Source organism: Falco punctatus (genome assembly GCF_963210335.1).
Source record: "Falco punctatus genome assembly, chromosome: 1".
Lineage (NCBI taxonomy): Eukaryota > Metazoa > Chordata > Aves > Falconiformes > Falconidae > Falco > Falco punctatus.
Window position 1 is genome coordinate 19,240,945 of NC_137580.1, and position 26,440 is coordinate 19,267,384.

The 26,440-nt window shown below is 39.8% G+C and overlaps 2 protein-coding genes across 11 annotated transcripts in view; both read right to left on the minus strand.

Annotated features, from left to right (window-relative positions):
* Positions 1 to 7,380, minus strand: part of LOC308068691 (toll-like receptor 3) — a 40,577-nt gene extending 33,197 nt beyond the window's left edge. The window contains exons 1-8 of the mRNA XM_080399713.1: positions 6,751 to 7,380; positions 5,192 to 5,368; positions 4,740 to 4,907; positions 4,119 to 4,187; positions 3,418 to 3,543; positions 2,544 to 2,667; positions 2,168 to 2,338; positions 291 to 517 (exon numbers count right to left, since the gene is read on the minus strand). Of these exons, the coding sequence (XP_080255839.1) occupies positions 291 to 517; positions 2,168 to 2,338; positions 2,544 to 2,667; positions 3,418 to 3,543; positions 4,119 to 4,187; positions 4,740 to 4,907; positions 5,192 to 5,368; positions 6,751 to 7,072 (1,384 nt within the window). The 5' untranslated portion in view covers positions 7,073 to 7,380. The remainder of the gene's footprint in view (positions 1 to 290; positions 518 to 2,167; positions 2,339 to 2,543; positions 2,668 to 3,417; positions 3,544 to 4,118; positions 4,188 to 4,739; positions 4,908 to 5,191; positions 5,369 to 6,750) is intronic.
* A 127-nt stretch (positions 7,381 to 7,507) lies between these two features.
* The window catches only part of BLTP1 (bridge-like lipid transfer protein family member 1), a 133,141-nt gene continuing 114,208 nt past the window's right edge, over positions 7,508 to 26,440 (minus strand). For 6 of the 10 annotated variants that reach the window (XM_080373531.1, XM_080373538.1, XM_080373534.1 and 3 more), the window contains 18 exons: positions 26,153 to 26,345; positions 23,801 to 23,962; positions 23,543 to 23,682; positions 22,326 to 22,527; positions 21,716 to 21,919; positions 21,421 to 21,600; positions 18,449 to 18,586; positions 17,824 to 18,084; positions 16,535 to 16,685; positions 16,101 to 16,258; positions 15,408 to 15,600; positions 14,982 to 15,199; positions 14,091 to 14,342; positions 13,297 to 13,500; positions 12,609 to 12,803; positions 11,589 to 11,723; positions 9,998 to 10,163; positions 7,508 to 8,214 (listed from right to left, as the gene is read on the minus strand). In XM_080373531.1, the coding sequence (XP_080229657.1) occupies positions 7,998 to 8,214; positions 9,998 to 10,163; positions 11,589 to 11,723; positions 12,609 to 12,803; positions 13,297 to 13,500; positions 14,091 to 14,342; positions 14,982 to 15,199; positions 15,408 to 15,600; positions 16,101 to 16,258; positions 16,535 to 16,685; positions 17,824 to 18,084; positions 18,449 to 18,586; positions 21,421 to 21,600; positions 21,716 to 21,919; positions 22,326 to 22,527; positions 23,543 to 23,682; positions 23,801 to 23,962; positions 26,153 to 26,345 (3,369 nt within the window). In that variant the 3' untranslated portion in view covers positions 7,508 to 7,997. The remainder of the gene's footprint in view (positions 8,215 to 9,997; positions 10,164 to 11,588; positions 11,724 to 12,608; positions 12,804 to 13,296; positions 13,501 to 14,090; positions 14,343 to 14,981; positions 15,200 to 15,407; positions 15,601 to 16,100; positions 16,259 to 16,534; positions 16,686 to 17,823; positions 18,085 to 18,448; positions 18,587 to 21,420; positions 21,601 to 21,715; positions 21,920 to 22,325; positions 22,528 to 23,542; positions 23,683 to 23,800; positions 23,963 to 26,152; positions 26,346 to 26,440) is intronic. The other 4 variants (XM_080373532.1, XM_080373537.1, XM_080373533.1 and 1 more) reach the window with 2 other exon arrangements.

Below are 26,440 nucleotides of genomic sequence, written 5' to 3' on the forward strand. Positions count from 1 at the left end.
AAAATTTAATTTGTTATAAAACAATGCTGAATTTCTTCTGTTACTCTAATACATAGTAAAGGAAGGGCAATCTAGCAAGCTAGAAAAAAAAACCCATAAGGACAAAAAAGCAAGCCCGAGTTTTACATTAGAGCGTTTCAAAGATGAGCAGGAAAAAACCCCACCTTTTCAGGAAAATACTGTAATTATTTGAAGAACCACCATGGTTTAGTTCATGTTTTATAAAATGTGATCAAACTGGAACATGAAAACATACAAAGAAACCCCATTGAAATTCATGTTATGCTTACCTACAAGAATACTGTTGATATATACTGGTTCAATGAAGTGACTCAGCAATGCTCCCTGAACACCAACCACTTCCCATTTTGTTAATTTGTCACTAGCTGACATACTGCTTGTCCTATCAGTTCTATGTGGACAACAAACAGTTAGGTAAATCTTGCCTTCTACAGTCACATGAAGGTTCAGTTCTTCACGAGCTTCATAAGCATTGATAGATCCTGGATTGAGATATCTAAATTAAGACAAAATGAATTTCAGTGAGAAACCACTCTAATCAGAGGTTATTGCAAAGTGGCACCTAATACCATTTCTCAAAAAGCAATTATCAACAGGCACGCGTCTCACATTGCGTTCATTCAGTATGTGAAAATTTTAGAAGCACCACATTCAGCTGCTCAAGCGACTAGGATACTGAAGTTGGTGTTTAACTAAGAAATGGTAGTTCAACCTAATTGTGCAAACACTGAAAGAGATCAGCACATGCTGCAAACAAGCTATCACTTTGTGTCTATACTACCACAGACGTTACTTGGACACCGTTCATCTTTGAAAAAAGCAGCTGTAAGGTTGTTAATCCCCTTTAAAACAATTTACACTGCAATTCTTCAAAATATTTAAAACAAGGAGTTGCAACACATTAGGGAGACAAAACAGCAATTGTTCTGAAGCAAAACAAATTTTTCCTCCTTAACTACATAGGGATAAGAAGTCAAAGCCTGAAGCTTTGAGCTAACTCTCCCCAGTTTTATCATAACTTACAAAGTTATGATCACAGGTGCTTTTGCTTTACTACTTTATTAGAAAGCAAAAATTTAGTTCTGGCTTAAGTAACATACTACCACCTGTTCTAAGTGGTCATATTTTGCTACTCAGTAGACTGCTTGCAAGTAGCTCCCTTCTAAAAACAGTCTTTAAATAACTCTATACATAAGCAAACCTGCTGTATAAGAATACTTCCCAGAGTTTGTTTCAAGAGAGCACAGACCAGACTTGCCAAAAAGCAAGAGAATAAGCACTGACACTGCGATCCATCAACTACAACAGAGCAGCTCACAAAGAGCACCCAGTCTCACCAGCTATTTCTGTGTAAGAGCGGGCTGTGAACTGAACATCATCTGAAGTCTTCTGCAGGTCTAACAAGAGGGGCTCCTCCCCCTGTCAGCACAGCTTGCAGTACACTGCTCTACCTTCCCAGCACCCAAACACAGTATGAAAGCTGCTAGCTGTCTCACTTATACAAAAAATTTATGACTGGCTGATTTTCAGGGACATCATTCCACTGTACCACTGTAAGGGAACACAAAATAACGTTGCTCATAGTAACCTTGTAAAGCAGTGACTGCTGCTGCTAAGTGTCAAAGCTATTAAAGCCTTCAAAAATTTAACAAAATTTTAGAAGTGTAAAGATAAGCATAGAAGTGTATTTGTCCCATCAAGTTTCTCTCGTTACCTTTTTTCTACAAAGCAGAGCAGGAACCTACTGCTTCAGTTCAAGGTTTTTTATAGCCTAGGCCCATTGTGCAAAGGATGACATTCAGTCACCACATCCACTTGCTCAGTGGTTAAATTCATGACTTAGTATTTTAAGAGTATCTTGGGAGGGGGGTTAACTGCTAAGCGGGTATCTGTAACAAACAAAGAATCGTTCTGAAGCTATAACCCACGTAAAAGGCTTCTGTATCGTCACGTTGAGCTGTATCTCATACACTGATCACTATCACCCTGCACTATAATGCTTGCAAAACATGAAAAAACCCCACAGAATAGCCTCCCCCCCATATTAGAAACATGTAACAATGCATATTTTCCACACTCACAAATATGTTTGTCACTGCAGATAAATATTCCACTACAACACCTCTGAAAACACAAAGGCACTTACACCGGTGATTTTAACTGAGCCGTTCCTTTTGGAAGCTGATTCATGTAGAGATAGATAGCCGTATTTTGCTTTAGGGTAAGCAGCTTCGAGCCTGGTGGTGCGTGAAATACAGATTTTTCTGTCCTTGCTGGATTTTCGTTATAGAACAGCAAAAGATGCCTATAAAAATATCTAAAAAGAAAGCATCAAGACAAGCACAAAATACACTACTTAGTTTACAAATACACTGACATTCACATTTTATTCACACAATTTGAAAATAATCCAGAAGGTACTAACTATAAAATGCAAGTTCAGTTATATTGACATTTGTGAAAGTAAAACTGAGAACTGTCTGCAAGAGAACTGGTAAAACTATTGGTACACACATTCTTACCTAAGTAGAGAACGTCTTGCAGTAACAATGGCATGGCTGTCATGCAACACTCTTCCACAAGGTTGAAAGCACTGACTGTAATTACAGTCTCCTGTTCCTAAAGCTACAACTTCATGCCATCCACCTCAAAAAAAAAGCAAACCAAAGATAAAAACCCAACAAAAACCCACTGCATTTATTTTTACATGACTGTGGTGGGTTAAACTTGTCTGGCTGCCAGGTGCCCACCAAGTCACTCTCTCACATCCCCCATCCCCCAGCAAGTTAGACTCTATGATCTTTAAAGGTCTTCTCCAACCTAAATGATCCTATAAAAAAATAAAATAAAAAAGCTCATAGGTCAAGGCAAGCGCAGGCAGGTTGCTTGCCATTCACCACCATGTGCAAAACAGTCAGCCTGGGGAAGATTAATTTAATTTATTGCCAATTAAAGTAGGACAGTGAGAAACAAAACTAAAAGTAAAACCAGCTTCCCCCTACTCCCCCCTTCCTCCCAGGCTCAACTTCACTCCTGACTCCTCTACCTCCTCTCCTCCCTGCTTGAGCCGCGCAGGACTACTGGGAAGCATCCATTCCTACATGTTGTCTCTGCTGCTCCTTCCTCCTCACACACCTTCCCCACTCCAGCATGTGGCCTATATAGCTGGTCTATAGAGCCTTGCTCCTCTTTTGAGGCAGCACAAGGAAACACTTATGTAGGTCTTGGATATTTGTACCACTGTAGCAGTTATACATTGTGACAGAGCCGTCAGAACAAAGTATGTTAAAGAAGGAGAACTACCCCTTTACCAGCTCCAAAATGCGTTAATCTAAGGCTCTCTGCGAACACAGCCTGTTTTCTGTCCCCCAACACTCACTATCAAAACAGACTTGCCTTTTTCAATGATGAAGGCAGCCAGTGAGCTGCCACAACTTCGGTACTCGGGATGCTTGGCAGTCAGTCTGTTAAATACTTCTTGAACTGTTTGTGAAAGTTTTTGATGTATAAGCTGTTCTCCTCCTAAATATAATAAAAGCCAGCAAAACACAAATTTGTCAGGCAGTGTGTTGTGGGGGGAAAGAGGACACACAGACACAGGACGATGACAATAGACATGATCAGTTGCTTAGCAAACTATAAATGTAAATACATGGTAGAAGCATATCAACACACTTCTGGGATTCTGAAGACTATCAGGATAGAGATGAATAAATAAAGAACAGGAATATCTGAACACTTTATGCTTTTATTATTCATGGTAGGACATCAGGAATGTGGATCAAGTCTGATCATCTACTTCACGCAGTATTTCGAGTAAGGACAGAAATATTGTTTCCGTCACAATCATTTCACCACTTTAAGCAATTTACTGGAGTTGCGTCTGATTGTAGACCCGACAGTCAGTCTCCTACTATAGTGACACTAATTCTTACAGCGTTTTCAAAGACATGTTTACAATAACAGTAACTTCACTGAGATCAACTAAAGGTGTTAAAATGTTAAAAAGAAAAAAAAAAGGGGGGGGCAGGGTGGCAGAGAAGCAAGCATTTGCTGGGTAGTTTGAATCAATAGAGAAGAACAAGACTACTCCTTACCAAAGCAGATCCTTGATACACAAACAGGGTTTGTTGGAGTCCAGGGCTCGGCAGGAATATGGGGAGGATCTAAGAATTCAACAAAATTTCAAACTGTGATGGAAATTCTAAATTTCAAACATGGGTGTCACACTATTTCTAGAAAGTTAAAAAGTTTCCAATTCTCTAAGAATTTTCTTTTGTGACTTTGAAGTCCTTGTAAGCACAGAACCGTTTAGGCAGCAACCCTTAAAATAAGATAAATGTTATGGTAGCTCAATTCTTTTGAAAGTAGTTAACTCGGTGTTGAAGACTTTTAATCACAAAAATTCAAAACCACATAGATCAACTCCACATTGCTGTTACCTAGTGAGTAGCAAATCAAGGACAACAGCAACAAATAAATTAATTCCTTCAGTATTCTGCACTCTGCTACAAAGTGATGCAACTCCTAATACACAAAAGACAACGGAAAAAAACAGTTTCAGAACCATACAACAAGTAGCTCTGCCTAAAGGATTCAAGAAAACTGACAGAGGCCCTGATACGGAAGCATTTAATAAAACTACACAGAGGTTTTGCATAGGAAAACCTTAAGCCATGCTTTTCAAGTTCTTATTAGGTATTGCTAAGAATATTTACCTGATTTTTCAAAAACCTTTGCCCCTCCATGTTCCAAGTTAAGTAGCTCATCAAGAGCCAGTTTAGCTGCATTGAATTTAGATTCCTTCTTGTTTTTCCCAAGTCCAGTCTTGTAGCAAACACCATCTATCACCGCACAAAAGGCAAAATAAGGACATATGATATTGCCTTTAAAGGAGGAAAAAACCCAGACATAATTAGTGAAATTATTTTAACGTACTTCATCTGTAGCTTTATGTGCTTATATTCATTCCAGGGACAAGCAGAAAACAAGGAAGACAATTGTAGCAAAATACAATTCAAAGCTTTCACCTCCACAAGAACATGGGCAGCTTTCACTTTATGCACTTTTCACAGCATTCTGGTAGCAGCCAGAATTTTATATGATTCACCTGATCAAATTCTATACCTCAAGGATAAGCAAGTATTACTTTAAGAAATGAAGTACTTACCTGCCATGACAGTTTCTTTCAGTTCCAGTTGTGCGTGGTGCATTTGCGCAAACTGATGCAAGGCAGATACTGGGTTCATTGCTCCCTGTTCATATCTTGCAATGAAGTCCTCGATGTCTTTCTTTGCAGGAAGTGCTGCCAGTGGTGGAGCACAGGCTGCTTTCAAAAGAAAAGGTTCTGAAACAAAATTTAAAAAAGGACTGAACACACTTGCTTTTTAGATGCTGCTTAGAAGAACAAAAAGCAAAAACACTGACTCAAGCTCTATTGCTTTGTACTGATTTCTACACTGACACTAGCAATTCTGAAATGGCGCGTACCTCCTTTTTTTAAAGCATCAAAGCTTTTACTTTGAGTACTAAATCTACTCTGAATACAATCAGATGTTACATGTCAAAAGAACATATATTCCCATTCCCCGCCCTTGCAAACCAGCAACCAAATGGAAGTTGCTGATGGCAGATTCAAAACAATGGAGCCTGTGGTTTTTCACACAAAACTGTGAAACTGTGCAACTCTGTGCCTTAAGACACCACAGAAGTTTTGGCAACCATGCACACTTCAAAAAGCAGGTAACTCATTCAAAGAAAAAGAAACACACCCACAAAGAACTGCTGAATACAGAAACAGCACCTCTGGCCAAAACATGGCAAGAGCTGCACTGCACTGCACTCCCACCCCAACGGTCCCCCCCACGCCCATGATTACCCACACCAGGAACCAGGACAGCGGTGGGGTGGGTTATTCCATCTGTCCTAGCACTGAGCCCTTACGCTCTTCAGTAAACAATGCGAACCAATTCAGTCAAGTCATAAGAGGCTTCTACCAAATCTGAGGGGTCCTGAGGCAAACCTACTCTTCTGAGTTTTACAAGACAAAATCTTCCAAGGAGCACACTACTATCTGGACAGTTGTCTTTGATGTGGAGGTCTCCCACAGAATAACCAATTAACATTTCCTGCAGCATCTGCTTCTGTGAAGGAACGAGGTGTTCTTTCAGATTTAAGAGAAAAAACTAAGTCTTTTTCACTGTATCAACTCAAGGATGGATGGAATCTCCAGCCTCAGGACTACCACATACACACGCACAAGCACATCCCAGCCATGAACTAAAATAAAGTTATCTCCAAGTGTCATCAATAGATACCTTTACCTCGATACAGCTATTCAGAAAAGAAATTATTCAGAATACATCCTAGGGTATCTAGAACTGCAGTTAAAGCTGTTTTTCAATGAACTCTACGAAAATTCATGCAGCAGCACATCTCCTGTATTCTGGCAGCCTCTACAGCACTGTTAATGTACAACATGGAATTTGTAACAATGAGATGTTGCAGACTACCCTGCCTAACCCACAACAAATCTCTAACAAAGTACCAGCACTGAAGGACGGAGACAGAAGGTCACCCAATGCTGGAGAAGTCATTTAAGAAAATACTGTGGTAAAAAAAGAGTGGCAGAGGGCTGCAACCTTAAAAAAAAAGGTCGTTAAGTTACTTTCGCTAGCATTAAAAGTGCATTTCAATAGCTAATCCCTTCGTATCAACCTAAAGCCATACCTAACTTTTGCATCACCTCTGGTGTGGCGCCCCTGTGAGGTGGCTGCCGCTTGGGCCTCACAACAGCGGGCCGGGCGGGCTCCCTCAGCGGCGGCTGCCTGGGGGCCGCGGCGGGCCGGGCGGGCTCCCTCAGCGGCGGCTGCCTGGGGGCCGCGGCGGGCCGGGCGGGCCCCCTCAGCGGCGGCTGCCTGGGGGCCGCGGCGGGCCGGGCGGGCCCCCTCAGCGGCGGCTGCCTGGGGGCCGCGGCGGGCCGGGTGCCCCCCGGCGCCGGGCCAGGGCCGGGGGCGCCAGGGCTCGGCGGCCGCCCGCCGCCGCTGCTCATGCCTGGGCCGCCTCAGGAGGCCGGGCGGTGGAGCGACAGGACGCGGGAGCCGCGCCGCACACTGCGCTTCGCTTCTGGCAGCTCTTCCCTTTCGCCCTCCGCGACCCCGGCTCGGCAGCAGCCTTCCCTCACAACTCATGCCGCCCGGCCGCCAAGCGGCTGGAAGAAAAAAGGGCGGCGAGAGGGCTGGCCCTCGAGGGACCGAGGCAATTACCGCGGCCGGTCCCGCCCAGCTCTCCAGCAAGCAGCGGGCGCTGGAGGGCGGGAAAAGGCAGGCACGCGCCTCGCTCCAGCCGCGGAGGGCGGGAAGAGGCGGTCCTTGCCGCCCGCCCGTCTCTGCCATGCCAAGTTATGCCAAAAGCAGTTCCTTGATTAAACAAACAAATACCACAACCACCACCACCACCACCCCCCCCCCAAAAAAAAGGGGCCCTGTACAATAGTTAAATTTTATTACAAGTGTAATAAACTTAATGATTTTTTTTAGCACTAAGGCAATCACAGTTTCATAAGTTATATATATATATGTATACAATTTACACAAGTCTACATTGACAAATCAATTACCGGTCACATCAACGAGGGGTTTGTGTTATGGCAAATAAAGTTTATGAAAATTCACAGTTAATCTGCAAGTATTTTAAAGATGCAGGAATCATATTGCACGTAAGAAAACGGTGGATGCCGAGGAGCAGATTTACAGTGTTCCAGCTATTCCTTCACAGAATGTACATTGGTCATCATCATGCAAAAACTTCAAATACAGAATGGTATCATGTACCACGGTAAACAGTTACTCACAATGTAAGTTTTAAATAGAGTAGCAAAAAAGCTGTTAGGTTTCTCTTTAAACCATATTTAAATTCTTAAAATATCATAAAACACTTTGATAAAATCAAACGGAATTACAGTTGTCACATTCTTCTTAGTATTCTTCCTTGTCTTTTCCTTTCTTTTCCTTTTCATCCTGTAGTGCAGTACCGAGTTTCTTTATAAGGACTGACAACACTTTGTCCAAAGGATCCATGACACCGCGCTGCAGCCACTTGGGAATAGTAGTCCTCGCATGGTGAAAGCCCAGCTTCTGGAGGATGTAGTCAACGCCAACAGGATCAATTTTTCTCCCAGTCCATGATATTAATCTAGAAAACAATAAACAGGGGACAATCTCAAATATATAAATACAGCCCCTGGCACTTGTGCAAACAAACATGCATTTTTACCATTGTTACCCCTGACCCACTTGCATCCAACGGGCATGGCTTCAAACTTAATGTACACAGATAAGCTAAAGATGACCAATGGAATGACCTTTCAAAGGAAGAGGATGCTCAAGGAGGCAAAAAAACAGGACCAGGCTGCCTCCAGACGATGTTTGAACCCATGCATGCTTACTGCTAACACAACATGCCCACTGTCAGGATTTCTTTGGCCTGCACTGATTTGTTGTTTCAATACGTGAATGAACACTGAGGTCCTCCAGCAGTGTCAGCAGAGGTGGAAAAACCAAACCAACCCCAACACAGAGAAAAGTCATTTTCAGCGATTAAAAGTGTATATTGAGAGCAGCAAGTTGCTGCTGTATACGCTGTTCTTTTGTGGTCAGTTGAAACTGCCATATAGCAACTAGTACATGATACTTTTTTTATTTTAAGGTGACTGCTTAAAGAAGTCTTAAAGAACTGGAATGCTGAAAATGAAAACCTGCAAGATGAAAAAATACACGGCAGAAAGTGAATGGACTGCCGTAGCACAGAGTGAAACACGGTAATCTGTGGTCCTTAATGAGCTTAATTTTACTGTATCCTAATTTTGAAGAACCTCCAACAGGATCTTTAATCTCTGTAATTTCTCATCTAGAAATTAACTGATGCAATAGATAATTGTGTTATCCAACACTTGTCATGTCCTGTAGCCGGTATCTTTCATAGCAGTGCTAACAGCCAAAGACAAATCCGTAACACATCTGTGCACAAAGTTTGGGCCAAGCTGACTCCAAAGCGTAATCAGAGATGACGCTAAAAACTGTAAATTTCACTAAGGCAGAGATATAGAAAAATAACATCAAGTATGACTCATCAAAATGACACTCATTGCTAAGTCTGCAAGACTATGCAGCCTTTTTAGCTGCAAGCATTTCACCAAGAGGGAGAGAGCAGCAGCTGGAGTATAGATGCGAGTAAAGAAGCAATAATTAAACTCATAATTAAACACATCCATGTAGTTATTCTGTTTTTCCCATTAGGCTTTCATTTCTCCTCTATAAAAATAGCTGGGAGATGGTGTGAGCAGTGTAATGACAGTAGGCCCAGAACATCAACTCCCAGATTTTGAGTTGTTAGTTTAGTAGGGAACCTTTACTGGGTTTGGTTTCTTACTCCTTGTTCTCCCACAGACCTGTGTCCTTTAATAGCACGAGAATACTAGTGTAAGGTTGTCACTTGTACAGCAGATTTCATTTGAGGTTGACCTGATTATCCCTTAGGCAGGAAAGGAAACTCAGCCACGTGTCAATTCATAGACTAACGGATTTTTTTCTTGCCAGCATCTCATGGGAAGTCTGCAGTACAGTAAGTAGATTGCTTTCCTCCTATTGTTACCTAGGAACAGTTTTACATCCTGAAAGCTCCATTGGCCTAACTCAAGATAACTTTAAAGCTATCTGGATAACTTTAAAGATTACTTCAAATGTTCTAAAGTAGCCTAACATGGTCCCACAAAATCTTAGTCATCTGTTCAGAGCAGAGTTCACCATGTATTAATCCATTTAGTCCATTTTTATTGTTAGATCTACAATATCCATGTCCACATGATCAATCCTTTCAGGAGCTGAACAGCATCAACTTGGAAACACATGTCATTTGCAGGACAGTACCCACAGGTAAGATGCACAGACAAGAGAGTGCAGGTAAGCCTGCTTGTTACCTGAGCGTGGGTTCCAAATGCCAAGTATTGCACATAAATTCTCTCCAGTCAACTGTAGTGTAAGTAATGCTTTCCTCTGCCTCTTTGTCAGCGGAGCTGTCGTCTAGAACACCAACGGAGTTTTTCTGCCCTGGACGAGCAGCCAAAATGCGAGGAGGAAAAATTGCTACAAAACAGAAAGAGGGAAAACCCCACCCCAAGTCAGTTACAAGCATCTCACTTGAATTCTCTTTGCACATCATTTAAATAAAAGAAAAGCACAAATTAAAAAAAAACAAAACACACCACCTTGTGGTTTGGTTTTACAGAATTTCTGGCAAACAGCTTTGATTTGAATGAAGTGCTAGTAAAAAATATCTTATGAAAACTGTAATAGACACTGGATAATACTGGAATGTGGGATTCTTCCTTCTCTCTGCCAGCCCAAGGCATCCAGATACAGGGGCTTTCTTCCAAATTCAATTCAACAAAGCATATATATTACATTCCATAAACGAAGTACGGACACACTCCTGGTATAGAGTATTTTTATGGACTGACAGAGTGTAGTCTCTGAGAAGGAGGATGGCGGGGGAATAGTTAAGTTAAATCTTTGTCCTGAGGCATCAAGAGGACGACCTGAACCCAGCTCTTATTGTTTATTCATCTTAAGCCTGCAAAAAAAATCTCTGTTTGGTGCACTTCACAAATACATCAAACTCACTTGTCTTCAATTTGCTTTTCTTTGCAAAGACCACACATTGCTTAAGAACGCATGCACCAAATTTCAATGCTGCAACTGAACATATTCACGTGGAAAAGTAAAGCATTCTGAAGTCTGAAAAATGCATGTCTCGAAACACCACTGATGAAAGGACTGCAATACAAGTAATGTAGCTTCCTAAAGCAGTTTGCATCTGCACATAACATCTTACAAAAGGAAAGTTAAACTAAACACCAGGTGTCAAAACAGGAGCATGATTATGACTTGTAGTAACCAGCACAAGCTCATCAATAGTGGGTAAGGAACAGAAATGCAGGAGTATGTCTATTCTCTGCAGCACACTCCATGTAAGTGCTGCAATGGAGCTGAGCTGGCTGAATGGTTTTTGAACAACCTACTGTGCCCACGCAGTGTAGCAAAGCGTGCCTCGCTGAGTACAGCTCCCTACACAGTGGTGGCACGTCAGTGTAGTGATACTACAAAGCTTTTAAGTTTGCCTGCAACCACTCTGCTTCCATTCCTACAGGAGCTGACTTAAAATCAGCTCAAGTATTTTCTGAACTTTGTTACGCATTTTGAGAAGTGCCAAACTACCTCTTGGCTTTCAGTCCAAAATAACCCAGAAAAACCTTTTTGTTATTGTATGGTTAAATTTCACTTATCAGTGATTGAAAGAGCTAACTATCATTTCATAGCATGAAGTTCAGATTTCAAGAATAATTAATAATATTTCTGATGATTTCAATGGCAGCAAAGTTAGGCTTAACTTTTTTTAAATTAAATCTATTTTTAACAAGTCAGCTGTTCATAAAAAGTATGATTTATTTCCTACTGAATAGTCTGACAACTGCAGATTGTCACACAAGTGTGGTAAAGGAAACAACTTACCTTTTTCTTTTTCTTTTAGATAAGCAGATACCAAGTCATGCAGAAACATAATCAGTTCAGCATCCATAGTCACACAAATGTGGTCTGTAAATTCAGTTACTACACTGCACTCCACCTTTGGTTTAACACTTGTATCTACAGTCAGATAAAAGCAGTATTAATACGCTTCTAAGGACAGGTGGTATACATAAAAGTACACAGAACGTGAACACAACAAATCTGAAAATAATACTGCTCTTACTGAACCAGAGACTCAGAGAGGAAGGACCACAATTAAGAGCTGCGTTTAGCAGCCTCAGCACTTTTTAAACAGTTTTCCCATCAAAGTAACATCTGGTATTTTGTAAAAGATATTGAAAACAAAGAAATACTACCGCGTACCAACCCTGATCGTGCTCAACATGGAAACTCAAACTAGAGCAGTTATCTAGTGCTCGTGCTACACTGTCAGTGCATGATTTTAGACAATAAGAAAACCTAATAGCAGATTTTGCTAGTTTGGCTATTAAAAAACAACCAAAACCCAAGAGGTTGACTTATCCAGCAGAATTATGCAGGACCAGGTATGGAGTAAAACCACAGCTGAGCCAAAATAACTACCTACATTTATGTCTTATACCTTCAGAATTCTTATTTTCCCACCAGTTCCAACTGCATCTGAAGATAACATTTTGAAAAGAGCATAAAATGTAGGTACCCATCTCGTGTTCCGTTTTCAGAATGGCCCACTTTTAAAATATTTTAATAAGAAAAACAACACTCTAAAAACAGCCAACCATGCTGAAATGTTCATATTATTTATCTTAGGAAGTTTTTTTCTATAGTGACCAGTCTCTGGACTAGATCTTTACTTTATCAGCAGAACTCCCTCCACGTATTTTTACGAAATGATACCCTTTCTTGCAGATCTGCAGTAATTCTCAGATTAAATCCTCTTCTTTTAGCACAGTAGCTTTGTATTTAACTCCTCATTTATGACAAATAGCTTTGGACCAGGAAAAAACAAACTGTTTACTGCACCTTGTAATGAAGGCTCCTGAGGCTCTTGAACGTGAATGGATTTAAAATCCAGCTGCATCCTTGGCAATGCAAAGATGGTTTCAGTTTCATGGTTGTAACTGGAGCCACCTCTGAAGCCACTTAGCAAGCTTGAGCTTTTCACTGTTGTGCTGCTCTCTGGGTTGTTAGCATCGACATTTCGAAGCAGGTTTAGCTCTACATGGACAACAGGAAATTGCTGAATTCAGTAGTCTTTATTAAAAAATGGTTCTTGTCAGCACTGAGGGTGACAAATTTTCACAAAATGCATCTCATAACGAGAAGGAAAGAAGTGTCAGAACCACAACATCCAAGCACTTCTAAGAATCTTTGCTAGTTTTTTGGAAGCTTAAAGTCCATATTAAAGGAGGAAAAGACTGGAACTACTGCAAGGCCAGATACATAAACATGCTGTACATTAACAGAACATTCTGGCTTTACTGCACAGTTTGAAAAAGGACTTGGCTCAGTAACACCTCCAGCTGTTCAGCATATTGCTATGCTTCATTCCACAGTTCACCATAAGGTTCCCAAGAAGAAACAGCTTACATCATTTCAAATTCCCTTCTCCCTGTAGCCTGCTTGAAATTTAGCAGCTGTTGAACAGCACCATCTGCACTGCCTGGCAAGCAGACAGATCCCAAAACTTAATGAACGTTAATAATCTAACCTTCATTCCTTGTGGCTGTAACATAATTGAACCATTCTTTCACGCTGGCAACACCATGTGGGGGGTTTTCATGGCGGCGCCTCGTGATCTTTGTGATTGTCGCCATAGGGCTTTCGAGGGCTCCACACGGTTTGGTGACCATAGTGTTATGGCCCAAATGGAAGTCCAGGGTTTGCACAATATATGTGGAGTGTTCACTAGTACCTGCATTGAAGGTGTGGGCAGCATAGGGTAAGACAGAGGGGGAAAAAAGAGAGAAAAAAAAAAAAAAAAAAAAAAGGAAAAGCAGCTTGGTAAGGGTGGCAGGATTTTTCCTCTCCTTGCACAGGTATATAACATGAATAACCAGTATGGCAGTGGCAGTAAAAACTGGTATGAAGCTTGCAAACAACAGAAAAATTAAATCCTCATTAGCTACAGGCAGTAGAAACTTCACAATATGAAGACAAATATAAGCAATAAGACAATCAAAATTCATCATACAGAAACACAAGGAGTACATAAACACAGACATGCAATCAACAAGGCCAACAATCCACTTTGTAGGCACATTATCAGGGATATATCTAGTGTATTTGAAAATGTACTTTGCATTATTCCACAGATAAATCAAACTGCTAAAGATGGAGAGGGAACAAGTTATTATTTTAGGTAAGCGGTAAATTTTGGGGAAAAAAATCTTGAATTGCAACTTAAAAGAAGATAATCTTTCCTTTGATTTCTTCTCACCTATCAATACTTTCTTAAAATGCATTTAAAGGAATTTAGAAAAGATAGGAAATGGTTTAAATTACCATCTTCCCAAACTTTCTGGGCTTCTGTCCAAAATGCAATATTGGGTTCTTCAAGGTGAAATAAGGCCCATGATTTGGAGCGGAAATTAGGTCCATGAAAACAAGCCAGTGTCATATGGTTTCCATGCAGGCTCATGGATCCTCCAAATTGCATTCCATCTTCTGGCAATGGCATCTGAAATAAGGATATATGGCACCCAGACACCACTTTCAGAACTCCTGGCCAATGGCGATGATGGGCTGCATCCAACACTAGAAAGTGAACATGCAATAGCAAGAACAAACTTTAGGAAAGAGAAAAATACAGAAAAGGCTGCTGCCATATTTATATTTTTATTAGAACCATGGAATTATGAGCAATATTTCGTAATCTATTTCATTGACTGTTCCATCTTTGTGATCTAAGGTGGTTGTAGCTTAAGAGTTCCTGAACAAGCGTACTTGGAAATCAATGACTTCACTCACTGTCTTCAGACTAATAATGGTTTCAGCTCATAACCAATAGAAAGTAAGAAGAACGTCACACTTCCACTGCCACTCAAAGTAAAACTTTTCAGAAAGACTTCAAAATAGACTTTGAAAAGTATTTCAACTCTATTGAAATAGTATGAAAACTGAAAAAAATATTTTTCTATTTTAAAATACATATTTTTAACTAACCTCCCAAAATAACATAAGTTAGTTGTTATTGTACTCCAGGTCTAGCGGGGTACTCGAGATATTAGCGTCCTTCATTGAAAGGTTATTGCCAGCCCAAATTGACAGGAAAAAATGTACTGAAGAAACTATTTCAAGCCAAATAGATATAATTGCACATATAAAGTTGCTCATATGGATTTTCGCAATTAAAACACCTTACTTGGGAAGTACATTAATTTTTGTACCACTTACATTGCTCATGTGAGCTTCTCTCTAAGTTGTTGGCCATTGTCTTGGGAGGCAGATAAGGAACAGGTCCCCAGGTGGACAAAGCTCGCTTGCTTGTATCAAACTGCTGAGTAAAGAACTCCTGGAGTTTCATTCCTATTTTTATTAGGTCTGGTGTAGTCGATCTTGAAATCATCACTTGGAAGATATCCCATTTCAAGTCCCCATGGACAAATATCTCGCTAGATATTAAAAACAGCAGGAATGTTAACAGTTAATTTATTTCCTACTGAGAAAAAAATAATCAAAGAACAAACCACAAAACAGTCAACCTTTGCTTTTTAGCAGACGCTTACATTTTTGGTTAGCGATACTGGGCAGAAGACGTATAGGCAGGATTTGACCTTATCAACAAACGTGATGCATTTTAAACACAGGAAGCAGTATTACCTTTTATCAGACATGCTCGAGTCCAAAGCATTATACAGGTTAATTTTCCATTCATCCTGTAGTTTAAGATCAGCATTACTGAAGATTCCCATTAGGATACTGGACCCCATATAGTCAACACGTGCTTCAGTAGAACCCATGGTAATTTGAATTTTATGGCTGGGCTGTTGGTTCGGGTGTTCAGAAATATGAGCTGAAATAGAACCAAAGCAAAACAGAAATATAACATTAAAGAAAATCAGTTTTTCCATTGGTATCAGCCTTATGCCATCCACATGACACAGAGGGGCTGAGAAAGCACTAGGTTTTTTCCAGATGCATGGGGAGGTGATGACTCTGGTGTAGCGCCAGAACACCCAGCCTCTTTCCAAAGCCTGTTTTGCATGTCCCAGACCATAAGCACTTGTGAAATTCTAGGAGAAGCTGAAATGCTATCAAATCTTTCAGTTGCCATCCGTCCAGACAGCTGAGAGGGGCTGGAGGGCGGCATAAATAGGTAGTGTAATTCTGTAGCGAGCTTAGGACTGAATCAGCTATCCCTTCAAAGTGTGCTTCCTAGTCAGACTGCATGAGTAAGAATCCAAAGGTTTTATACGGTAGCATGTTCACAAAGTGAGGTACTGTATATATGCTTCAGTTTTTCACATTTGTTGTCTGAAGCATATACTAATACCAGGCAGCTTTCCAACTTACCCACCATCTCCAGGGTATTAACATCTATGGTACCTCCAACAACGCCCCCTCTGGAGTCCAACTGTGATCTGCCCAAGCCAACAGACATGCTAATTTCCCGATCTCTGCTACTACCCACAGACAGACGACCCTGGCTTTTCAAACCACTGGTGGTCCACCTAGAACAGAGGTGAAAACAGACAACAATTTTCCAGGCTGTCCAAAGAGAAACTGAAAATACTGGACAGCAGCAAATATCATGGTTTAGGCATATGTGACTTCAGGATTAAGCATCCATCAGCATTCATGAGGGGCTTCACAGCTCAAAACTGAAGTAGTTTGGATCTTAAGAGCTAGAAACAACAGGCTGTTTACAGTCTATGGGGAAGATCGGGTTTTTTTGCCCCCAAAACAACACTGTCTGTTTAAAGATGCTTGTTCTCTTTTATACTTACGTTGTATTGCCCATTACATTGCTCATATTCATTTGAACATTTAATTGCTTTAGGTTCATAGCAAATACAACCAGTGTTTCCCATGGTGTTCCTTGCTGGCTTCCAGCTTTATTTGACTTATTGAATGGAGTTGATGTTTTTGAGAGAGTATCTAAAGAAAACAGTAGAGAGAAATTTAAATTATTCCACATGCTAGGAAAAACTGCCAGAATATATTTGTTGTACATATTGTAAAAGCACAGGCTAACACTGTATTTAAGAAGTGCCACAAAACTATGAGTGAGAATAAGTGAGAACTAGAGGATTTGCAATATGTGTTGCTTCAGTTGTCACAGAAATTGACTCATTTTACACTTTTATTTTTACTAATGTCTTTAAGAGAAACAATTTTTAATTTGCAGTCAGTCATGCAAGAGCATATTTTAAATCATTTAGCTGTCTGAAAATACCAGTTCATTCAGAAAACGAATTATTTGAATTTGAATATTCAGGTGGCAGTTAATTGCACAAGTGCAAAGTCAGAATTTCAAGTATTAGCATATTCCTTGCTCTTTTTACAAAAATCATGGCAATACTCTTAAATCCTGTGTAAAACTGCATTTCCTATCAACAAGCCAGTCTATCAGTCATAAACCCTTCTCCAACTGTGTCTTCTCTGAAAAACTATTCATACATAACATCTTGCTTGCATTTTAAACAGACCAAACACCTGCCTTTTCTTTTCTCAGACATTTTTCCTAGACTAAAAAAAGCACCATACTTCTACATCTCCTATCCATATCTAATGCCCTGTGAACAGCTACACTGCTATGAGACAATACAGCAACATGTGTAGTGAAAGAAATGAAAAGTTACTTTATTTCTTATATGGCCTCTTATTTAGGCCTCTTAGTGCGAGCCTGAAGTCTCAGATGAAATGAAATAACTGACGTCACCTGTGAGCTGTGATACCAGCCCTCTGCTAACAGCATGGTAACTTCTTGGATGAGAACTCACGGCCAAGAAGATGATTATGTAATCAAATTAAGCTGGAGAACCCACCTAATCCCAACTAAACAAATCCTGCTCTAGTAAAAGAAACTGCAGTTTTATAGAAAGTATGCTAACAAACTACACTTTGATTCATCCGTTTCAGACATTTTCCTTTCTCTAAGCCATTGACTCTGCACTCCCAGGCACAGTGGAAAATAATATTTTATGGTTGCTTTCTGCAAAGCAGCAATGACACACTTCTTTCACACGACTGCTGGAAATACTTTAAAAAAATAAAGATCACATTGTCTGCTAACCTCTCTGAGGCACTGAAGAGTCAGACACACTCCTGGATCTTGTAACAGCAGGAGACTTTAAGCTATGAGATGCTGTCCCAGGTGACATACTGCTGCTTGCATTATGTTCAGTAAAAACATTAGGTGACTGTGCCATGTGCGTGAATGAAGCAGACTGGCAGGGCTGCTCCCATGTCCGACAGTATGCTTTCCGTGACGATTCAGGAGACAGATGCTGGCTTACTCCTTCAATTGAATCTGGTGTTCCAGGACCCGATGCTACTAGAAAAAAAGCAGCAACATGAAAGGCAGAAAAACTACTTCATTTTTGTTTAACAAGATCCTCATACACTAAGAAGTATTTGGACAGTGTCAAAATATATTTTGTTTATTGTAACTAAAGGTTTTCCTCTGTCTTCATTAACATAAGCTCTTTAAATAATTCCATGACCTATTTTAGAAATTTTCCATTTCTTCATTCTAGGATTTTCTATTAAACTTTTGAGAGTGACTGCATATGGAATAAGTTATAATACATTTATATCTAGTCACATATGTAACAATACCCAGGTAATAGATGTTTATACAACTCCTACTATAACCCCTTGTACAAAAAGGTTTAACACAATAAGAAGCAGTGCCTTACCTGGAAGATTTATTGTTTGATCACCTAGGAAAAGCCGTCTAGCAATGCTTCTCCTGTACCAAGCCCTTGGGAAAGCTAGAATCTCACTGAGGCGGCGCATGTCGTATTTAAAAGAAGCAGATCCAATATCACAGACCGCTGAAAAAGAAAAAACACATGCTGTAAACTCTCAGCAGTAACAGGTTTTGGTAACCACATCTAATTAATAGGTGTACAATATAGTCAAATACTTCTTTACCTAGCAGTATAGTCTCTACTGAAATGAAAAAGCAGTTTTACTGAAGTGTTGCCTTTTCTCCACATCCAGGATTAGATACAACCACATTTCATAAAGGCAAGATAAAACCTAATAATACAACTGATGTTGGGTCCTACTTGTGTCGTATGTGCCTCAGACACCTCACCTGAGGGCTTTAATGGCAACCATTCTGCTGTTTGCCCAGTAATTCAGGATCCTATGTGCAGTGAGGAAAAACAAATAAATAAGAAATCTTTAAACTCCACTTCTACTTCAAGGTTCCTTGAGTACTGAGGAGTCCAGCTCTCACTGTAGCTTCACAGGCACCAGCTGGTGAGGTGGCAAGGTGGTGAATTTGACAGGTAGTAAATGAACACAGACTGCAGAACTGTATCACTGAGTTAAACACACAGCAATGCAGTCAGAATTAAGATAATAACACACAGCAAATGTCAGACCAATTATAAAAAAAAATAAAAGAAAAAATAAAAAAGATAATGAAGAATGCTAAGGTGGCAGCTTGTGAAGGAGATTCAGCTGTAATTTTTAATATGCACAGCTATCACCTCTATAATACCACTCTTAATTGTGGTAGATAATCAACTTTGATTTTTTTTCCCTCTCTATGGGAAGATTGCTTCAAAACTAGACTATTTCTAGTTTTCATATAAAAAAAAAAAAAAGAAAAAAAGGATGAGTATCTGTAAAAGATTTTGTCCTATTCAGGTAGCAAGAGAGAGCTGTGAAATACCTGTTTCTGAAGAGAGGACTATGAAATGGGTGTTTAGTGCTTACCAAACTAGGTCCAGCTGAAACCTTAACCAACTTTGGGAACAAATGTATCAAAAGGTTTTATTATTATTGTACTGGTTTATCTGTTACAAAATGTATTAAGAGACAAATCAGCAAGGAGAAACAGTTTGTTCATCCTTCTGTTCTGATGGAAGGGTGACACAAAAGAGCATTCACACTAGGGCACTGGGGGGCTGCTGAAGGTCATCCCCTTGTTGCTCACTCCTGTTACGTGGAGACTTACCGAAGCTGTGCTATATAGGCACCGTGGGCATACTGCGACTGCTTTCTAACTTTAGTGAGCAAGTTAGTGCAGCGTAACAGATGGAGAAAACCCAGCAGAATTCCACCAAACAAGCTGAAAAGAAACCCAGACCAAAGGCCAACCCTCATCGTATACTTTTTTCTTAATTATTAGTAGTCCCTTCAACTGATTGGTCTGAGAAACATACATTGCTGGATTACCATCACTGCTCTTGATCATCAGCAATAAAACAGATTTGCAGTGGTACACCAAAATGAAATGATGTAATTCGAGGATTTCAAACCCACTATTTTAACTCTAACAATGCATGACAGTGAGGAAAAAACGAAAGCTTTTAGGAAGAAGGATTTTTTTTTTTTTGGGGGGGGGGGGGAGGGAACAAGAACTACTAGTATAACTAATATAAAAGTATTTACAAGCTAACCAAGGCTACCAATTTTGTCACGTAAAGAAATTACATAAACAAGAACAGATATTAAATGTTCCATCTCATTGCCATTTATGTAGTCTCGTATCACTGCACTGCAGTCACACAGACTTCTGGAGCTCTCCAGAAACAGGGCTAAAAAAATAAAGGGCATAGATATTGCTCAACAAACAATACTCTTCAAAGACTAGTTTCTCAGGTACAAAGCTAATGTACAGAACAGCACTTTATCTGAAGAAAAATATATATTGTGCAATTAGGTGGAAAATAACTACCTTGTTTTGCATGCTAAGAACTTACAATAAAGTTGACATACTAAGATCACTACTAAATAATGACCTGAAACCACTTCCTTCTGACAATACCTGGCAGAAATATCTGCAATACAACTAAAATGACACCTAACTTGAAGCTGACTAAACAGAAACTATGTAGGCTTTATCGCTGTTGTGGGTTGGCTGCAGCTAACAGCCAAATGCCCACCGAGCTGCTCACTCGTTCCACTCTCCTGTGGGAGAGGGAGAAAACAGAAGGCAAGCAAGGAGGCTTGTGCATTGAAGCAGCAATGGTTTCACAGGGAAAGCTTAAGCTGTGCATGCAAAAGAAGAAAAAAAAAAAAATTGTTCACTGCTCCTCACTGACAGGCAGATGTTTAGCTGTTTGCTGGGAAAAAGGGCATCAGCACACTTAACAGCTGCTTTGGAAGACAAATGCCATAACCACCAATATCCTTCCTTCCTCCCACTTTCCCTGAGCTTTATTACTGAGCACACCATCATCACATGCTATGGAATATCCCTGTGGTCAATGTGGGTTGGCTGTCCCAGCTGTGTCAACCCCAGAGCAAAGCAGGAAAGAGAGAAGGCCTGTTCAGCCACAGCCAACACACCTGTGTGTTACCAACACTACTTCAGCCCCAAATGCAAAGCATGGCACCATACAGGCTGCTACAAAGAAGGCTAACTGCATCCTAGTTACAGCCAGCACAATCTCAGAATATTCAAGAGTCACGTTAAGTCACAGGGACTGATGTCAGAGATGTGTTTGAGCAAGTCATTTAGTTGCATTACATGAAGCAGGAGGCTAAAAAAGTGCATCTGCAAATAGGTACTCCGAGCAAAACCTTTACTACGTGGTACAAGTAGATGGCTCTCACATATCTACAAAAGTGCTGAGAGTAAAGACAATCACTGGAACAGCAGTTCCGTAATTACCTGAATAGATGGGATTAAAAGTAAACAAGCACTTACCAGATATGTTTATCAATGTAGTATCTATCTTGCTGGTAGCTTTGCTTGCAGACTGACTCTCAAAAAAGGAGGAACCTCCTGAACGCCTTATTCGTGACAGGCTGACTTTCACAAACTCAAGGTTAATGCTTAAAGAATCCTTCCGGCCAGTGACCGAAGTTGGCTCCTCATCCACATTGCCTAGAAACAGAAAGGAGAAAGTTTAATCTTCCATGACCTTTTCAAATCTTCAGCTCAGAAAGCCATGCCAAACTTAAACAATGTTCATTAAACCAAACAAAAACTTGTTCTGTACCTAAGGCTCCTGACCCAGGGGTGAGAACAGTAACGGCAGATTTCTGTTTTCCAGCTCCATATGGATGGAACACGTAAAGGGAAAAGTCAGACATGCAGGCGGTAAAGCTGAGGCCTGAGGAGCTGCTACTTGAAGTAGTTAAGTCCGACTGGCTGCTGCTGTGCCGCGTTCTGCCAAGGGGGCTGCCGAGTCCAGGTGACGAACCTGAGGTCACATTTTTTTTGAAAAAGTTAGCTTCAGTACAAAAAAATTTTCAAATGTGAAAGAACACTGACTGTTAACAGCAATATTAAACAGACCAAATGCACATCAAATTCTGCCCTTGTAGCAGCAATGTGGCTTAAATAGTCTACGTATCGATGCTAGCCTTTTGCAAGAGATACCTGAACTTGCTTAACCGATGCAAGAAAAACTCCAATATACTCTACCTACACAAGCTTTTACGGGAAGCTAATACATCATGAAGAAATCCCACTGAACTCACTAATACGTAAATGCCTAGCCTTAAGGCATGTAAAAGCTTAACTTCTCCTGTAATTTTAGACAACAGAACATTCCTTTTATTTATGCTACAAGCTGTATATAGTGTCAGCATTCATATACGTATTACCTGGTCCTCCAGATTTACTAACTGAATTCTTTGAGCCACTCTGTGAAGTACTGCCAGCAACTGACGTATTTTCTGATGGGTACGTTGTGCCTAATGTTTCCAGTTCTCCTCGGTTTGAAGAGAAGACCAGATCCAGGGAAGGCAGCTTCAGCATACATTCAACTCTTGATACTGGTAAGCAACTGAACTTGATTTGAGAAGGCTGAAAGACAGAAAGAAAATAAAGCATTCAATGAACGAATATGAAATACTAAAAACATCCCAAATTTAACATATAAAGTGCTTTTATATTTTATTAAAAAAATGTATTTATTTTTTAAATCTAAGCAAGTTGAAGTCTTTTCACATTGGTTTTAGAATTAGTAACGTAACTGTATACAGGTTGATACAGATACACTCATTTCAGGCAATCCCTCCAACACCAGAGCTATTATTTGGACCAGTTTTTGGAAAACTTAAGACACAGGAAGCCTGGACGCAGAAGAGGATGTGTACATCCCCCTCTCTTTCTCCTCGTCAAGTCAATACATAGCTAGATGAGCCTGCAAGTAAAAGCTGAGAAAGGCTACAGATTGTAGTGGTTAATTTTCATAGGCATACAAAAAAAGAAATAAAAAAAAGCAATTTAGAACACATTGTTCAATTTGGGAACACAATCAAGGAAAAAAATTTGTTTGGGCAAAGTGGAAAAATGTAGTAGCAACATTCAGGTCAAGCTCAAGTACCCTGAATCACTCTGTGGTAGCACTTATCTCTCTTACACGCATAAAAAGCCCAGAAACATCACATATTAAGCAGTATGAATAACGCCTTGTAGATGATAACTGTACATTCCTACATTTTCCATATAAATTGAGAAAAGCTTTAATTATTATTTTTGGTTTGTAATGGTACCTATAAACAATGGATAGAAATACTTGTTATGAAAGATATTTTTTAAAAAAATCCAAAAAAGACAAGGCAGAAATAATGATTAAAAATCCTCAGAGCTTTTGTGACTTCTCAAAACAGTTCATTTCTTTGGTCTCCACAGGACTAAACTACATCAGAACTTCCGCTGCAAAACTCCTTTACCATCACACTAGACATCAGTATCTCAGAAAAGTCACTTGAAAATATTTTTTTATTTTTAAAAAAGCACACTTAGAAGCATGGATTGTGTCAAAGACTGTGACTGAAATTACTTCCTATACTGAATGTTGAGTTAAAATGCTCACCTGAACTCGTACATAAACCACCACATCTACAGGGAAGGATGAATATGCTGATGTCGAGGACGATACTAATGACGTTGTAGACTCTTCTAAGGGATCTTGTATATCAAATTGTCCCATGTCTTCATCCTGTGAACTAACAGCTTTTAACAAGTACAAGAACTCATTAGAAAGTGAATTTAAAGGGAAGAGCAGCTCAATGCCACTAGAAGACAGAACAAGAAAAAGCGTAGAGTACTAGAATACAAACATGCAACTTACCTGTGTAATTCCTTTCAATGGGTGTAATTGGAATGGTTTCAAGAGCTTTCTCTAGGAAGTCCAGTAAGCATGGGCTAATCACCATTTCCTCCGGCAACGACTGGAGCGCAACCCATGCATACAGTTTAGCAGTTTTCACTCCACCACTTCCTTTCCCTTTGGCTGCAACATTCAAAAGATAGATTTGTTTAATGTAATACCACTCAACAGTAGCTGATAGACAATAGAAGATACTTCGTAACTAACAGCTGTTTCCTCTCATTCTCTGTCTCATCATCTGAAAAGGCGTAAATCAGATCGGTTAGAAAAAATTAAGCTGTAAGTTTTCACTAAGGAAACTGTGCAAAACCAAATGTTGGTCTGTCACTCTTGCTTGTAATTCCCTTGCGTGTGTTCTTGTCCAATTACTCTTATGTCATTGTCACCATTTTGCTTTTTAAAAAAACATACTGTAATCAGATACACACCCAATTCTTCTCCAAACACACAATGCAAAGTAACCACAGGTGCCTGGAAATGCAAGTGGAATTAGGAAAAACAAATACATGAGCCTGAGAAGAATGTCAGCTTAAACTGAGAAAATACATCAAAGATTAAAACCGTAAGCGACCAGTCCTGCTATGTTTATGCAAAGAATAACTAAAGATTCTAAACCAGAGTTTTTAAAAGCTTGGAACTAGCCTAAGTATAAACTAAATAAAAAGACTGTTGTCTTCCAAACCTGTGGAAGAGGCTAGCACTTGGATCCGTGCTCATCAAAACACAAATATGCACAGAAGGGATTAATACCAGCTCAACTACTGTCTCTATGAAATACAGCTATTAGAAAGAACAGAGATAAATGAAGATACCGATTTTTAATTCTTCAAGAAAAATGTAAACTTTAGCTAAACAACTAAAACGGAGCTTAAAAATCCTTTCATTTGCCAAAAAAACCCACCAGCACTCACTTTTCATTCTATGCGAACTATTCTGTCTAGTGCTTCTGACCAGATTGTCCTATCTTGCTCTTACTGGACACCAAAGACAATAAGACAAGGTGTTTTCCATTCCAGAGGAAAACTAATATTTAAAAAGTAGTATCAATAACAATACCTGTGTTTTGAAACAATTCGGAACTAATAAATATTTCTAAAAATACAATGCATAAAGAGGCACGGTAATGGCAATCCTTAGTTTTGGGAGACACTTATACCATCATACCAGTGCAATTTCCGTAAGCCCCTCACCAAATGTAGAGCTTACAGACGGAAAAAACAGACCCAGTAACTGGGCACAATGTGGTAAAAATTAAAAGGCAAAGATCAGAAAGGCGATAGGAAAATACAGAACAAAACTGAAGAAAAGTGGTATAAATTAAGATTACACAAGATTCGGTAATCATAAAGAGAACGAACACTTAAAGGAGTAAGAGCTAATGGTTCAATAGCATGGATAATTGAGGAAGGTGTCCTCATCTCACTGTTCTCTCCCAGCATCTCCATTGGTTTTGCAAAAAAACCAAACCCAAAACAAACCACAACCAAAAAACCCCAAACACACACAACTTTCTTCAGTTACTAATTTTGTCCACTCATCAAGTTTTGACAAAAATTTGGCTTTGTTTTTGAAGTGATATTCAAATACAGAAGGAGAGAAGAGTGAATGTCTCAAAAGCTGGAGGAGCAATCTACATACCTCTAGATCTGACATGACGTAACAATGGACTCCTGCTTGAAAACAGGAAGCATTGGAGATAAACCAAAACTTTAAGTATTTTAACTCACGTTACTCCAAATCATGGCTATTTAAGGGCCTGCAACAGCTGAGGACACTAGTCTGGTATTTTGATTAATTCAAATATGTAAAAATGGCTGCTGAAGTACCACAAGAAATAACCAGGTTCCACAAAGCAATAATTTACTTATTACTTGTGCAGCAGAAGGCACTTAAAAGCTGAGAGTATTCTTTGAATAGTGTAATGCATGGAAACAAGGATTCATCTGATGATTATTTTTTTCTTGGATTACAAGGAATAAAGCAGTCAGCATTCACTTTTTATACAGATACTTAAACTTCGCTTTCCAGTAATTTTCTTTTCCAGCATTACTTCATTAAATGACACAGGGAGAAGGCAGTGACAGCCCATCACTGGGATATGGTGACTGCAACAGAAATCTTAGGGAAACTGGTTTAGCAAGTGATTTCTAAAAACGCATTCACACCCTTCTGGCATTGGGTTTCTGCAGCCAAAGTTAAGACCTGATAAATACAGTGCTTCAGGTAATGTGCAGACAGATCTAAAGCTAGTAGATTACATGAAGCAAAGCTACAAATCCATGACAGTTTTAGAAGGTTATTGTCTATAAGTACCTGATGGGATGGGTGGGGGTTGGGGAGGAAGTAAGGTGTTAGTCTTGCTGTGGATAGTGCTAGATAAAGGAGGAGAGGTGGCAGTATCTTTCATACCATACAGCTTGGACTCTTTGGAAAGGGTTCTTGGCAAAGAGGATCCTCGAGAAGTATTTGGCGATTCAGTCTTTAAAGTCTTAGAGTTGTAGTGCAACTGGAAAACAAAGAAAGATCAATTTAATTCATACAAGTAGCTCAATTTCTATACAGCAGTTTGGCATCATTCCTTCCCTTGAAAATAATTTTTTT